General features: G+C 38.7%; 2 protein-coding genes and 1 long non-coding RNA gene across 3 annotated transcripts; all 3 read left to right on the top strand.

Annotated features, from left to right (window-relative positions):
- The first annotated feature begins 3865 nt into the window (after positions 1 to 3865).
- Positions 3866 to 5510, top strand: LOC116210282. Its single transcript, XR_004157460.1, has 2 exons — positions 3866 to 4027; positions 4353 to 5510. It is a non-coding gene; the product is annotated as an uncharacterized LOC116210282 (long non-coding RNA).
- Positions 5511 to 8895: 3385 nt separating this feature from the next.
- LOC116210294 lies at positions 8896 to 10168 on the top strand. The gene is made up of 2 exons (XM_031544150.1): positions 8896 to 9263; positions 9369 to 10168. The coding sequence occupies exons 1-2, from the start codon at positions 8949 to 8951 to the stop codon at positions 9606 to 9608; spliced, it is 555 nt and encodes a 184-aa protein (XP_031400010.1). The 5' UTR covers positions 8896 to 8948; the 3' UTR covers positions 9609 to 10168.
- A 153-nt stretch (positions 10169 to 10321) lies between these two features.
- LOC116212121 lies at positions 10322 to 11189 on the top strand. The gene is made up of 4 exons (XM_031546698.1): positions 10322 to 10558; positions 10706 to 10765; positions 10852 to 11077; positions 11185 to 11189. The coding sequence occupies exons 1-4, from the start codon at positions 10322 to 10324 to the stop codon at positions 11187 to 11189; spliced, it is 528 nt and encodes a 175-aa protein (XP_031402558.1).
- The last annotated feature ends 3736 nt before the right edge of the window (positions 11190 to 14925 follow it).

Raw genomic sequence — 14925 nt, 5'->3', positions numbered from 1 at the left:
ATTCTGGTTGCGAAGGACAATGATCAGATCACCAACAGACGGCCATCTTATCCTCTACTTACTCCTTCCTCTTCTCCTTCAACAACCGGATTCTTTCTTCTTTTCTTTTTTTTTTTTTTTCCCTTTTCTTGACAGTTCACTCTTCCTCCCAAAACCTGCTCTGTTGTTTGGCTCTCGGCCACCATTCATCCTCGGTTCTTTCAGTGGCAACCAGAGGAGCTCATTCACTCCCTACCAACACGCCCCAACCATCGATCACAAGGTTCAACGTCCCCACACATTGAGTGCGCGCGACTCGAGTGCGGTGTGGGGTCTAGCCTCACTTCACTGTTTCGACTCTAGTAGTATCCAAGCGGATGATGATTCAGGTCGGGATGCGTGAAATGGGGTTAGACAATCACCCAGGAGCTCAACCGGTCCCACAGCTATCTTGAGGACTATTTGGCCCTCCTGGGATCCGTTGGTTCGGTCAGACCCGACCGGCGGCTCTCATGAGCCCGGGTTGCATTAATTTCGGTTTCGGTCTTTCCAATACTCATGGTGAGTGCGAGCGGAATATTGACTAAACGCGAGTCAACCGGGATCCATTTGTTGTAATGTGTATTTATTATTTGAGAGTACATTGTGAGATACTTATATCTATGTAATGATCTTGGTTGACAAGCGTGGAGTCTGAGAGTTGGAATTGATTAGATCGGTTTATAGGTCCCCCAGACAAGTGGGACCACACGCCATCACGAATTGGCTAGCCGAGATGCGAGGATGGTGGACCGATCTTATGACCCGAGGATCCGCTCCTCTTTTGGTCTCATAGTCCGAATCGATCATTTCCACGAGTCAAAACGAGCGAGATGAGCGAAACCTAATCAACGCGGTAAATAAACTAAAAATGACAAATCTTAGATAAACTAGAGTACCGATAGAGCATGCGGAATATAGGTCTGCACGTAACAGAACCTCCAAATTCGGAACTCCTAGTTCCGCAATATCATATGCCTTAACAAATTAGGTGTATCCTTACCCCTATACCTTGGTAACTCACCAGTCCTCGATTTTCGGGTCGTAAACTAGTAGTAAAGACTCCTTCTCATATGTGTCCATCACGCATCCTCTAGAAAGGTGGACACTCCTTTGCCGTGCAATCAGCGCGCACGCATGCGAACCCCAACGAGACAAAATTCGAATCCGCACAAATATGTTATGTTAGTGATAGAGATTTCTCCCTCATTTGGTTAAGGAATTTGGCTTTACTTGACAAATCAACCAAAAGTGGAAGATAGACTAAAAGGAAACACTCGGAATTCAACACATGCCGAGGCGTTCGAAACCCGCTAGAATTAAATACCTTGTATGCACGGCCAAACCCCCCTCATGAACATAAATTAGCTACTCTTGGGTCAATAAATTAAAAACACCTTACGATCTCACTGATATCATATATATTTGCTTTGCTATATTAATATATTTATATTTATATTTATATATACACACATTTAGGTCTATCGTTTTGTTTTGGAGGACCTTTTGCCCATAAACATTGGGGTTGATCATCGTCATCTCTGATTTGATTTCTTCAAACCTAGTGAAAATCCTTTCTGGTCAATTCTAAATAGTTGAACACATCTTATAGGGCATTGACAGTCGGGCAATGTTATCATCTTCCGTGTCCCCTCTTACACTCTCCTTGAGATCATCTTGATTTCCATCGACTTAATAATTCTTTGCGTAGTAGGACTCCGAAAACCAAATGAAAACATAATTTCATGGAAGCTCAATTCATGTTCAAAGTTTTTGTTTCCTCTCTTGACTCTTTCATATATATATTTTCTTGCACTTATACTTTTTCATTCAGCTATGTTTCTGGGCAGAAGTCAAGAGTCAAAAGCACGTATGCAAAGAAAAAAGCTGAAAGGTTTTATTGAAGTCATTGGCTGATTGCATATAAATACCCTCAATGCAGCCCGTCCTCTTTCGTACTTACCGGCAAACATCAAACACGACCAAAAATATATACCACTTTTGCACTGTCCTTTGATACAATGACAAACCTTCGAAGTCCCGGCACAGCAGTTGGAGCTGCTATAGTTGTCTTTCTCGTTCTGGCTAGCATGCGACTGAGTGAAGCGACGAGACTGCTGGACGATGAAGATCGTAACGACGTGGTTGGTCTCCTCTTGCATTCGCTCCAAAAGGGGCCGGTACCCCCTCCGGGAAGTCAGTGCAGTATTATTCCCAGGCCTCGTGGGGCCCCATGTATCCACAATAGAAACTTTGCAGGCCGTTCTGTGGCTCCTCCGACTGCATACTCGGGCCACGTAATTCAGTATGGTGTTGCCACTTAACGTTAGAACAAAGAGTAAAAGAAAGAAATTAATTGTTAGTGCTGGTCCATAGTAAACAGCAATAAGAGGAAGCAGCACAATAATAGTCATTCCTTCATCAATTTGTTTCAAGCGATTATACATGTAGATGCTTTTTAGATACGGTTGAACCAAACTTCTTGTCATGTGTATCGTTAAGAGTAAGTTGTAAGTTAATAGGTCTATGAGCCTCCCTGTAACCGTAAGTTAATAAATTAAATTCTCATGGTAGTTGAATGATAATTTCACATATGTTGCTACAAAGAGTAAGTTTAGGGGAATTTACATTTTGTCGCTCAAGCAAAATATATAAATTTTATTTTAAATGTGCAACATCAGATATCGGAAAATTTAATGGGTCTCGACTAATTCAGAATCAACCGAGGTTGGCCCACTAATGAGTAAAGATAAAGCTCATTCTGCATAGATTTTCTCGACTCAAACCTTAAATCTTATTTAAGGGAAATAAAAACTGAACCACTTGAACCAACTTGAGTTCATTGCATAAAATTCTGTTACTAAGAAAAGATAAACGCGACACTAGTGTATATATAAAATGAATGTATACATATTATACATATAAATATTAATTTGTTTGCAGTTTATCAATATACTACCCAGGTCTTTTATTGGTGTTGAGAGGAACCTATATCGAGGGTCCATCTTGCTATGTCCATGCGACCATATCAATTTTAAGTTTTGCACGTGCTAGTTGCTCCATCATAGTCTTTTTTTGTCGTGTGATATCAGGAGCAGCCAGGCAAGACTAAATAATCCCTCATTATTTGGGAACAATTATCGTCCTTCTCGAGAGATTTTTTTTAGTGATTTTATCTAGTCATATAATATGAGAAAACACCAATTAGATTACAACAAATAAATAAACATGTGCTAGCCCAATGATCAATTACTATAGATGATACTGGTTTATAACAGTATTAATAGTATTGATGATTCTTTCTCTACACATCATTGTAAAATAAAACCATTTTAAGAATTTTCTCGACCATTCCTGTCTCTTATGATCAAAGCTATGACTAAGGAAGTTGAGTCACAGGAGAAAATACATTTTTACATGGAAAACACCACACGCGGGAAAAAAGTACCCTATTTTCTTTTTCTTTGAAGAGTATAATTTCTAGTTAGATTAACTATAATTTTGTATATTACTAGTATAACAGCACGTGCATTACATGTATTATTATTATTATTATCATTATTTTAGGTAGCACAAACCATTAATATGAATTATGATTGTCAGAATCGCGATTCGAATCGTAGAATCGTATAAAATTCGATGGGTGACTAGCGATTCCGATTCCATGACAGGGATCGGAAATGTAGGATCGTGGCTGAATCGGGAGAAAACTCGTGGAATCGTAGAATCGGGCCTTTTCTACTATTCTATCTCCACAGCCCAACCCTCTGTGTCCAGCCCAAAGTCGGGCCAAAGCCCAGCCCATAGGGCAGCCCAACCCTTTCTTTTTTTCCCTCTTCTTCTTCAATCTGTCACACCTTGTTCTTCAGAGTTCAAATCTGTCGTTGCCGTAAGCTGCTTCTTCTCTGATTGCTTTGCAATTAGTTGCCCTAAGCTGCTTCTTCTCCGATTGCTTTGCTTCTCCGATTGCTCTGCTCTCCGCTCGAGCTGCTTTCCGAGGCTGACAGAGGTACTGATCCAGTTCTTCAGTTCTCCTCTCCTCTCCATTCTATTATTTGTACCTCCTCTGTTCTCTTCCACTCTCACTCTGCCCACAAATCCCCAAGGTCTGTTCTTCAAAGATTAATCAAAGATTCAAGATTAATGAAGAAGTTCATACCTTAATTGCAATGTTTAGTCGTCAATCTTCTTATGAGGGCTCTCGGGAATAGCCCCATTAAGGTTGTTTCCACTTAAATTACTGCAAACACAGACAATATAAATAGCAAAACATCATCTTCAACTAGATTGGCAAAAATTTATATTTTTGTAGTGATATTAGCTAAAATTCACAGAATCTTCAGATTTGGTAATTTCGATAAAGATTCCGGTGTTGGTCCAGTCGATCGGTTGCGAGACAGATCCTTGCAGAATGGAAGAACAATTCCAATGTAACGTTAATGCTCGTTGATTCTTTTGTTGAAAAATTCTTGCTGTGTTAGTCTTTTAATTGAACAACTCAGACAAAGGAATAAGCAAACACTCACAATGACACCAATGCTAATACATTGATGTTGTGGTCTTTATTTAAATGAACAAGGATTGATTTTGTCTATGATATATATATATATGCTATTGTTTTAATTACAGGTAAAATCTTATGATTCACGATTCGATTCTACGATTCATGATTTCACGACCCTCGATCGATTCTATGTAGAATTGCGATTCTGACAACCATGATATAAATGACACTGATTGTAGCCAAAAGCAAGACAAATAAAAACATTTTAATGCGCCCAAAATCAAGAATAATCAAGTGATTTCATTGAGAAGATCTTGTTAGTTCCATTTTGCTTTTTTCCACTGAGAGAGGCTTACGGTCATCGTTACATTACATTTGAATGTGAAGAAGCCTCGTAGTCGGACCCTGAACCACTCACTCTTAGGACCTCATCCGAGGAAGAAGAGGGCATTGTATGCTTTTTTATGGTATCATTCTCAAGGAAACTTATGTAAAAAGAGACACTTCCGTTCTGCTTATGTTGAGAGTTAGTGCTACTGAAGAAGTGGAGGCGCAGGCTTGGCGAAATCTGTAGATAGTAGCCTCTTCAAAGACTGACATTTAATGTTGTTGATTGTGATCACTATCATAGTAGTCGTGGTCTCAACATTCTCTCTTGCTATCTTTGCTCAATTAATGATTTTCTTCTAGCCCCATGGTTCAATGGTTGAAGGTTTTCTGTGGACTGATTTGGGGCTGGCCTCTTGAACGACGGTGTTGGTGGTGATGATGAGCGCCATGGAAAAGCCAAGATCATCAGTAAAATCATGATCAGCCATTTGCCCCATTAATTTAGAAAATCTTTCAATTAAGTGTTTTTTTATCCGATTTATGTCAAAGTATTCAAGTACCAATAATTGTAAAACTATTGCTTCTGAGGAAGTCTCCTCACGCTACCAAAACATGAAGCGAATGAGAAAAAAAAAATTGAGAGAAAACTTTATGTCAAGATTCGACCGATCCTAACCTAATTCTAAGGCATTATTGACTTGTTTGGTCCACCTATCAAATTACATAATTCCAAGCATTACTCCAAATTTCTAACGTTCCAAGCATGTTGCACCTGGTCAATTTTAAATATTTGATGGAGATAAACTTTAGTCCTTTTCTTTCAAAACCTCAACTCAAAGGTAGAAATAAGAATTTAGTAAAGGTCCAATTGGGCTTTCGGATATCGGGGCCCACACTGAAGGGGAAAAAAAGAAGAAGACAGAAATAAGAATAGCCAACATAAGCTAAGTGCACTTTATCGTTGTGGCTGCTATAATTAGTGCAGGGAAGTTCGATTAATAGCCTAAATAGTAAATACAAATCTTGAAGTCAATGCTATCTTGTGCCTTTATATATTTGTTGGGCCAAAATATACACGATCCCTTCAAAGATTAGACAAGCGTACATGCCTACAATTCCGATGGTCATCATCTAAAAGGTCAGCGAGACTTTTTTTTCGTCATCTGAATGGTATTTGAGTCGCTACTCGAAGGCAAATTGCAATATTTGACACTTCTCTTTTGCCACTAACAATGATGGCTTCTCATTTGGATTTCACCAAATTATTGTTGACTCTTGACGAAGATTATTCCCATGAGATTATTATTTCCGTCGAATGATCCAAGAATCAGATCAACCTAGCACGATTCTACAGCAAGGTTTCAACATTGATCAATAACTATAATAGAGTGATTAACTCAAAAAGGTTAGGGCGTTTTCACTAAATTTATAAAGAAAAACTTTTGAGTTATCCAAATAATGAAGAAAATCAAGTGCACAAGAACAAAAGAGAGCTGCTTTATTCATCGAAAAAAAAGAGAGCTTGCTTTAATTTATTAGCCATTCATTGAAGGATATACCTGCAACTACAACTTATAAACAGAGACTGGTAGGCCTCTCAAGAATGTATAAAGCCGGGAAACCTAACATCACCAAGGAAAAAAAAGTTTTAACCACCTCTAATTGAAAAACTGAAAAATCTCTAATTGGAAAGATATATAACTGGAAATTGAATATGGTCGAATATCTCCTTTCAATATATGCTGATCACTGTAGGAACAAAACATAACCATTTACACAGTAAAGGGCTCAATTGTGTCACAAGTCTTCAAAACAACAGATGAACGAATCTGCCTCGAGTCATAGACAAAACTCAGATAATTCTGATCCATCAGAGGAATGAATCTGCTTGAGTGACAGACAAAGTGCTGGAAAGTCCAAATTTCTTACGACAGTGAAGGGCTCAATTGTGTCACAAGTCTTCAAAACAACAGAGGAACAAATCTGCCTTGAGTCATAGACGAAACTCAAATAATTCTGATCAATCAGAGGAATGAATCTGCTAGAGTGACAGACAAAGTGCTGGAAAGTCCAAATCTGTCGTAAGAAATAATGAATCATGCAAGATGAGCAACAATTTGTTCCAGTTGTGACATCTCTTGTTAACTCTATGAAAATAGAGTTATTCGGTACCTTTTATGCGTTTATTTGGAGTTAGATTCTCGCATTTAGGTTATTTTAATAGGTTTATAGTTTAAGTAGCATTCATTTGTGTTTAGGTTAGTTTAGTTGGTTTTTAGTTTAAGAAGCATTCATTTGCACTTTGGTAGGATTTGACAGTTTTAAGTGCTTTTGTGTGTTTTTAACAATGCGTTTGTTTTCGGAGTTAAAGTCAAGAATTTGTGATTGTGATTGTGATTGTAGAAGAAGACAAAAATATTATTTGACCGTTTGTGGGGTCCACCATCCTGTATCTACCCTTGCCCCCACCACACCCCAGGCCGTGCAAAGGCCCTGTTCGTTGTTTGACTGAAAGAACAAAGGTTGGCCCCTACCCAACTTCTGCATAACAGACACCTCACAGCCTCCCCAAATTTCTTCCTTCTGCGATCTACAGCCGTGAAACTTTAATCCGCGAATCTGTCGGTGAGAGGCGAAAAGGCCATATCCTCTACCCCCAGTTGAACTGGCAGTGATCCCCCTTGCAGAATTCGGTCGATTTTTGTCGGGATCAGTGGACAGGCGTCGAATTTTTTCGGCCCCCTACCAGTGGGTGTTACGGTATAAGAGGCATCTTCGTCGGAAGCCAATTCCATATCGAACTGAAAGGTACTTTCTTCCTCCAATTTGAAGTTGCATTCTGTGATTTTGCCCAATTTTTATCCCGGGTTGAGGATAGTTCTTCGCCCATGCTGTTGGTCGAACTTGTTGATCCCTTTTTGGTCGATTTCGGTTTGATTGCTTTCTGTGCGGTGGAATTTGTTGTTGCTGTTGGCCAATTTGTCGATTCCCGCTGCTTTGGATTGGACTAGTGATCTGTTTTGCTGCGTTCTGTTTGTCTGAAACCTTGCTCGTTGCATTTGTTTGGTTGCCCTGGTCACATGCAGCACAGATGCTCGATGAAATGTCTGTGAAGGGCTTAATAGAAATAGCATTACAGTTGTCTGAGCTCTTGCTGATGATTCGTTAAACTTTTAGTTGTTACTCAAACTAAGAAAGTATGCTCTTAACTCACTGTAATTATAGAGAAGAAAGTCCACTTACCACATAGAAGGCCCCGAGCAGTATGAGCAAAAACACACCTCAAGCCTCCTTCCAGCTCGGGGCTGCACAGACGTCTGATTTGGTCTGAAGCCTCCTTTTCCCTCTCTTTGTCCTTCTTCTTGCTCTTTGAAGCGTCTTCTCTCAGCTTTGTATATGACTGTGGTGTGGCTAATACAGCTGAAGTTTAAACTGGATACTCCATGCGCAATGGTGATGCTCATGGCCTTCTGTTTATGTCTCTTTGCATCAGTGGTCTTGGTAATTATGGATCTCATTTAGAGAAGAGGAGGTTTACTGTGTCTAGCATCCCCTGCCTTGCTGGGCAAAAGATATTGTGCGGTTTAGTCCCCAGTTGGATAAAGTAACATATGGTTATTAAGAACTAAGAGCTGAAAGGAAGGAAAAAAAACAGAAAAGTAGTAAAAGGAAAAACACTCATAGCAGCTTGGGAATTAACAGAGTTTCCTATCTTGCCACGAATGCTGGAGCTATTTCTGTCAATTTTTCTGGGAAAAGATAAAGGTTTCTTCCTCTGGTCGGTGGGTTGACTGAAATAATCGAGTCTGAATGTTCATAACCGATTCTGTATTTGATTATTTTCGCAATCATGTGATAAATAACTGCTCTCTTATGATCAAATAATGTTTATCTTAGCATCTGAATCCACTTCTGTAAGTCTGTACGTCGAATTTGGACATATTCTCTACGGTTTGAACTGAAGATGTTGCCTTGCCTGCATATTTATATATCTGTTTTTGTGCTGAATTTTCAACAAGTGCACACAAACATTGTTGTTTGTCATATTTTATTGTATCACCGCAGTATAAGTTGTTGTTATAGTTCTTTCAAAGACATGGCCCCCAAGGGTGAAGGCGTAGTTGAGTGGACTGAAGCGCTGGAGAACGCTTTCATTACCATCTTGCTGGAGAAGTTCACAAGGACGCATACAACATATTGGAAAGCCAGGGACTGGGAACAAATGAATAAGGAGCTGGAAGAGCAATTTCCAGGCACCAGTCTCGACGCCAACAAGTTGCGGCAGAAACTACGCAGACTGAGGATCCAATACACGCAGTTCACCGAGCTGATTGCACACACTGGAGTCGGCTGGGATGAGACAACCAATACCGTAAAGGCGAATGCTGATGTCTGGGATAAGTTTATTAAGGTATAGTAACACTAACCTTTACTTCTAACACATTTTTCAGTTTGTAATTTTCCACATAAAGTAGTTCATACTGTTATATTTGTTGCGTTTTTTTTTAACATGCAGAAGAACAGCAGCTTCAAGACTTTTCAGAACAGAGGTTGCAAGCATTACACATCATTAAAAGAGTTGTTCAGGTCTAAGACAGCAACAGGTGCATTACGAATTTCATCCACCGACCCACCAAAGAGCCCAGAAACATATGCACGCATGGAAGAGGAGTTCCTACAAGCCGCGTCAAGCCGTGGGAAAGAACCGATCAATCTTGAAGAGGGATCCGGCGATAGTGATGACCCCCGTTCATGAGGTTACCGAACAAGTTATTACTGGGTCCCGTCGTCGTGTGCGCAAAAGAAGTTCGACCACCGGGTCGCGGTTGCAGGAGTGCCTTGACATGTTGAAGTGCAATCTCAGCAATAGGGACAAGGACATACATTGTACCCCTCCTGAAACGAAGAAAAGCAAATCCGTGACGAGCCCCGACAAACCAGCGAAGGGCAGCATCGAGGAGGCGATGGATGTGCTCAATAAAATGCGTCCATCCATGTCCATAAAAGAGTATCTCGTTGCTAGTGATCGACTTTCAAGGGAGGAGCACACACGGCGTATGTTCATGTGCCTTCTCGATGATACAAGGTTGCCATGGGTTTGTAGCCTGCTTGACCCTTGAATGGCCACGGTCCATCGTCTAATGCGATATATCTTTATAACTAAGAGTTTATTTGTTATGTCATCTACCAAACCTTTGTTTTATATTTATTGCGTGTGCTATTACTTTGCTTGAACTATGTGTTTGTTTTATGTGACTCTTGTGACATGCAATTACGATGTTTGTGATATGCACTTGCATTTGTTTTACATTTTAATCTTGATTCCTTTGACCATATCATTTCAATTCTATGCTTTTGGTAATCTGCCATCTTCTTTGTCGATATAGTTCGCTAAGCTAAAGGGAACACACAATGTCAAGACATGAGAATTCACGAAGAAATGATAACCAATCAAGAGATGCCCAACTTATGGGGATGTATCTGGCGCTGGAGATTGTGGCTGCCGAAGAAGAAGTCTCGCGCAACATTCCTTGTCGAACCTCACATCTACAAGGCAGATATTACATAGAGGAAGTTCTTGGCAATGACACAAGGTGTTACGAGAATTTCAATATGAACCCTCACGTATTTCATAACCTGTGCGATACGCTAAGAGCAAACTGTGGAATCAGAAATAGTAGGAATGGTATAACAGTCGAGGAGATGGTTAGCATGTTCTTAATGGTAGTTGCACATAGTACTCGCTTGGCCGTGGTTGCCGAACGATTTCAGCATTCCAAGGAGACGGTGTCATGAGTCATCAAGGTAATAGCTCATGGAATTCATTCGTTGTCACCAACGTATATAAGACAGAGGAACGTTGATGTGCAGCCGGAAATTCAGAGTTGCCGAAAATGGTACCCATTCTTTCAGGTATGTGTCGTACATGTGATAAATTAAAATACCACTAATTTTTGTGCTTTATAATGTAATTCGTATTCTTTTCATTATTATTGTAGAATTGCATTGGAGCAATCGATGGGACCCATGTGTCTGTTTGTGTTCCATCATCGGTGAGAGACGCGTATCGCGATCGGAATAACGAGATTACGCAAAATGTACTCGCCGCTTGTTCGCATGACATGATGTTCACTTATGTCGTCGCTGGATGGGAGGGTTCTGCAAATGACTCTCGAATTCTGTCCGATGCCTCTACATTGGAATTATTTCCTGCACCATATGGCGGTAAGTTCTTCATGCTCATATCGTATGTTCCCTTGTCAATCGCGTTATGTATTTTCATAAATACATTCTACTTCTGTTATATCTTAGATCTACATTTGTGCTTGCAGAATAATATTATGTAGTCGATGTGGGATTCCCTAATATTCCCGGTTATCTGGCTCCTTACAAAGGCCAAAGGTATCACCGCAATGATTATAATGACGACACGCCACCAACGACGGAGAAAGAGTTATTCAATCAGCGTCACGCATCCGTTCGTAATGTTATCGAACGGTGTTTTGGGGTGCTGAAGAACAGATTTGCAATACTGCGGACAATGTCAAATTACGGCCCGCTTCGCCAAGGACAAATTACTCTTGCATGCTTCGTGTTGCACAATTTCATTCGGCTAAATAATTATCACGATAGATTATTCGAAGAGTATGGAAATGCATGGGAATATTACGATGAATTCCGAAATCCTCCTCATCTAACTGGGGATCGGATTGATGTAGACATGAGAAGTAGGGAAATGGATGCATTACGTAATCGTATTGCAAATTCAATATGGAATGCGGAAACAAGAGAAAACCGGTAATATTGGAATGAATGGAAGGTATAGATAATTAATTATAATGGGATTGTATGTTTAATAATATATGGGGCCCACCAGTTTGACTTTTGAAATGTGTGTTTTGTTGTGTAGTATTTTGAGTTAAAGTTAAAGTTAAAATCTTAAACCACGACTCTGAAAACAAACGGAGTGTATGTATTTTGGGAGTTAGTTCATGAATTGAGATTTTGTAGCCTCTAAGTTTTCTGTATTTTGAACAGGTTAAATTGGAGCTAATTGTTGCAAATTGCATATCATTGAAAAGCCCTTTGAGTTAGGAGCATAGCGGTTCAAACGGTTTGTCAATCAAAGCTAAAACGATTCAGAGATATGACCAAAAGAAATTTAGCGTGGGATAGAAAATACAGTTTCGGACGGCCCCAGCCGCGAAAACAGACAGCTGCAGCCGTTTAGTTCAGTCCAAACCGATCTAATCTTGCTTATTTCGGGATCTTTCTCAAGTCTTAAGTTTTGAAGAGATTTTTTATATTATTGATGGGATAGAAAAATCTAATTGGGATAGTTGAAACTAGGAAACTATCTTCCAGTTAGGGAATCTTAGGGGATTATGCGTGGAGAGGAATTCTTGGACGTTTAAAATAGGGTGATAGGGGCTGAACGTTGAGGAAGGAAGACGGAAGGGAGAGACATGACCTTTGGGAGCAAGAGGAGGTAAAGATCGAGATCGCGATGACTGTGGCTCGAGTTGGAGAGCCAGTTACATCATTCTTTCTCATTTTTTATCCAACCATTGTTATCAGGTTCATGTTTTCTTCTTGGGATTCGATCTTTAGCGTTAAGATCATGAGCTAAACTCCCTTATCAAGGGCTTTAACGGAACCTAGTATTTTTATGTAGAATCGTGAATTATCTTCTCTGTATCTATTGAATTTGATTGAATTGCTTGTCCTATGTTGTTCTTCATGCGATGAATTGCCTAATCACCAATTAATTGATTAGGAAATCTAGATTAGCTCGGAAGAAGATTCTAGGTTAAACCGTGGATAGGATAGCCTAAGTTTCGTTTGAGTTAACAGACCGACTAATTTGTGTGAAGGATAGGAATATACCTGAATGCCTTAGGTAACCAATTAGCATGGGTTCTTACTTATTAATGATCTAGTAATAGAGTAGTTAATTTGATATAAAGAATACATTTCTGCAGCGCTTGGAAGAGGGATGGAAAGATAATAGAATCCTAGGTTAGTAATTCGGGAATTTGATAGAATCGAGAGAGAATGACCGATTATGTATAAAGTACTAGGAGAAATTGAAAGTCCTAAATTCATCTCCATTGACTTCACTCGTGTTTACTCGATCGTTCTAATTTAGTTTTTAGATTTAGTTTAATCCACTCTTTCAAAACCCAATCATTTGGATAAAAACTAGTTGTGATACTTAGTGAGGTCTAGATCAGTGACGATACTCTTATTCTCATATTACTTGAGGGGATATATGTACTTGCGTGAATTGACAATTTTTATCGCAACATCTCTCCAATTCCTCAAACATTAAATTTTTTTTTGTTGTGTTATTAGTGGGCAGTCCATCTCTCCCACAATAACATGGAATTGAGCCATTGCACGATGATATTGTGCTCACTGTAGGGGCACATCCCAGCGTCCTATTCTCGAATAGAAGACACACAACAACAAAAAAAGTGAACATATACAGTCAAGTGCTCAAGAAAATGTTACCAAATTCAAAACGTTCAATTGGAAATAATAAATAATATCCTCTTTATTTCTTCATCGGATAATATTAATCAATGCTGGTTAACTGATTCTACCGATGAACTGGGATCCTTCACCATATCCATTGCTTCTTGTACTCTGTTCTCCCTGTCAAATGCTATCAAAAAGGAAAAAAATGGGAGATGGGGGATGGAAGGAACACGATGGTGGAGCTAATAGCAAGAGAGCACTAAATTTGATCAACTGATTGGAAATAGATTGGGCTAGGGGTGTGCAGTCCGGGTATCCTATTTATTTCATGATATCCAGATCATAGCCTGTAAGGGACATGTTTCAAGATTTTGGAATTAGATTCTATTACGTCGAGTCCTGGAACCGGAACCTATCCGGAATCTGTATTAGACCACAGGTTCCGGATACCATGTTGGAACTTGTAAATTTTTTTGTCTCTCTAAATAAAACTGAAAATGTTTCATTCATAATTAATAATCACGCAAAACATAATGTCAGCATAGATTTAGATTTTTTTAAAAAATTAATGACTATATTTTTAAAATAATACGAATATCTAAATATAACTATATATATATATATAATGGGAAAAATTATTATCTGAGTCCGGATATCGGTTTCGATTCTGGTTCTGAATACCTTATATGCCATAACTGGAACCGGTTTTCATCGGTTTCGTATTTTAATATTCTAACCCTATTCTATTTTTATTACGAGCTACCCAAACCATATCCTAATTAGTAGATTCCGACCGATTCCGAATATATCCGATATCCGTGCGCGCGCCTAGTTCTCACCAAATCGCTTCAATTTCCGCTCACATGCCTAAACCCTCCCCCCGACCTCTACCCCTGACCCAACAAAGAAAAATTACAAAAGTAACAGTTTCTATCCAATGCCTAAGCAGTCGACCCCTCTAATACTGCTTGAACAGCCCAAGTGGGGACCGAACAAAAAAATGATAACGAATAGGTACAATTATGTCATGTTTGGTTTTATGGTTGGTTTTTAATTATTCGTTTGATTTTACAATATGATTTTAAGATTTTAACTCTAATTTTAATTCTACTCACTGCACAACAAAAGCCAATAATACAATTATTACTTTTTCATTTTTCTTTAATTTTTTTAACCATTCAATTTAATTTTTAATAATAAATTCTCTCAACTATTTATTACTTTTTCACAATTCAACAATACAATTACTACTTTTTTTCAATTATTTATTACTTTTTCACATTTTTTCTCATAATTCAACATCACAATCATTACAAACCAATTAAAATCAAAATTCAACTCAACTCAACTCTAAAACCAAACATACTAACTCTAATTTTAACTCTACTTACTACATAACAAAAGTCAACAATATAATTATTACTTTTCTCTTTTTCTTTAATTTTTTTAACCATTCAATTCAATTTTTAATACTAAATTTTCTTAACTATTCATTACTTTTTCACAATTCAACAACACAATCATTACTTTTTTTTTCAATTATTCATTACTTTTTCACACTTTTTCTCATAATTTAACAATACAATCATTAC

Source organism: Punica granatum, chromosome 6, assembly GCF_007655135.1.
Source record: "Punica granatum isolate Tunisia-2019 chromosome 6, ASM765513v2, whole genome shotgun sequence".
NCBI classification, from domain to species: domain Eukaryota; kingdom Viridiplantae; phylum Streptophyta; class Magnoliopsida; order Myrtales; family Lythraceae; genus Punica; species Punica granatum.
The sequence above is the reverse complement of the archived record's forward strand: the minus strand, read 5'-3'. Positions and strand labels throughout refer to the sequence as shown.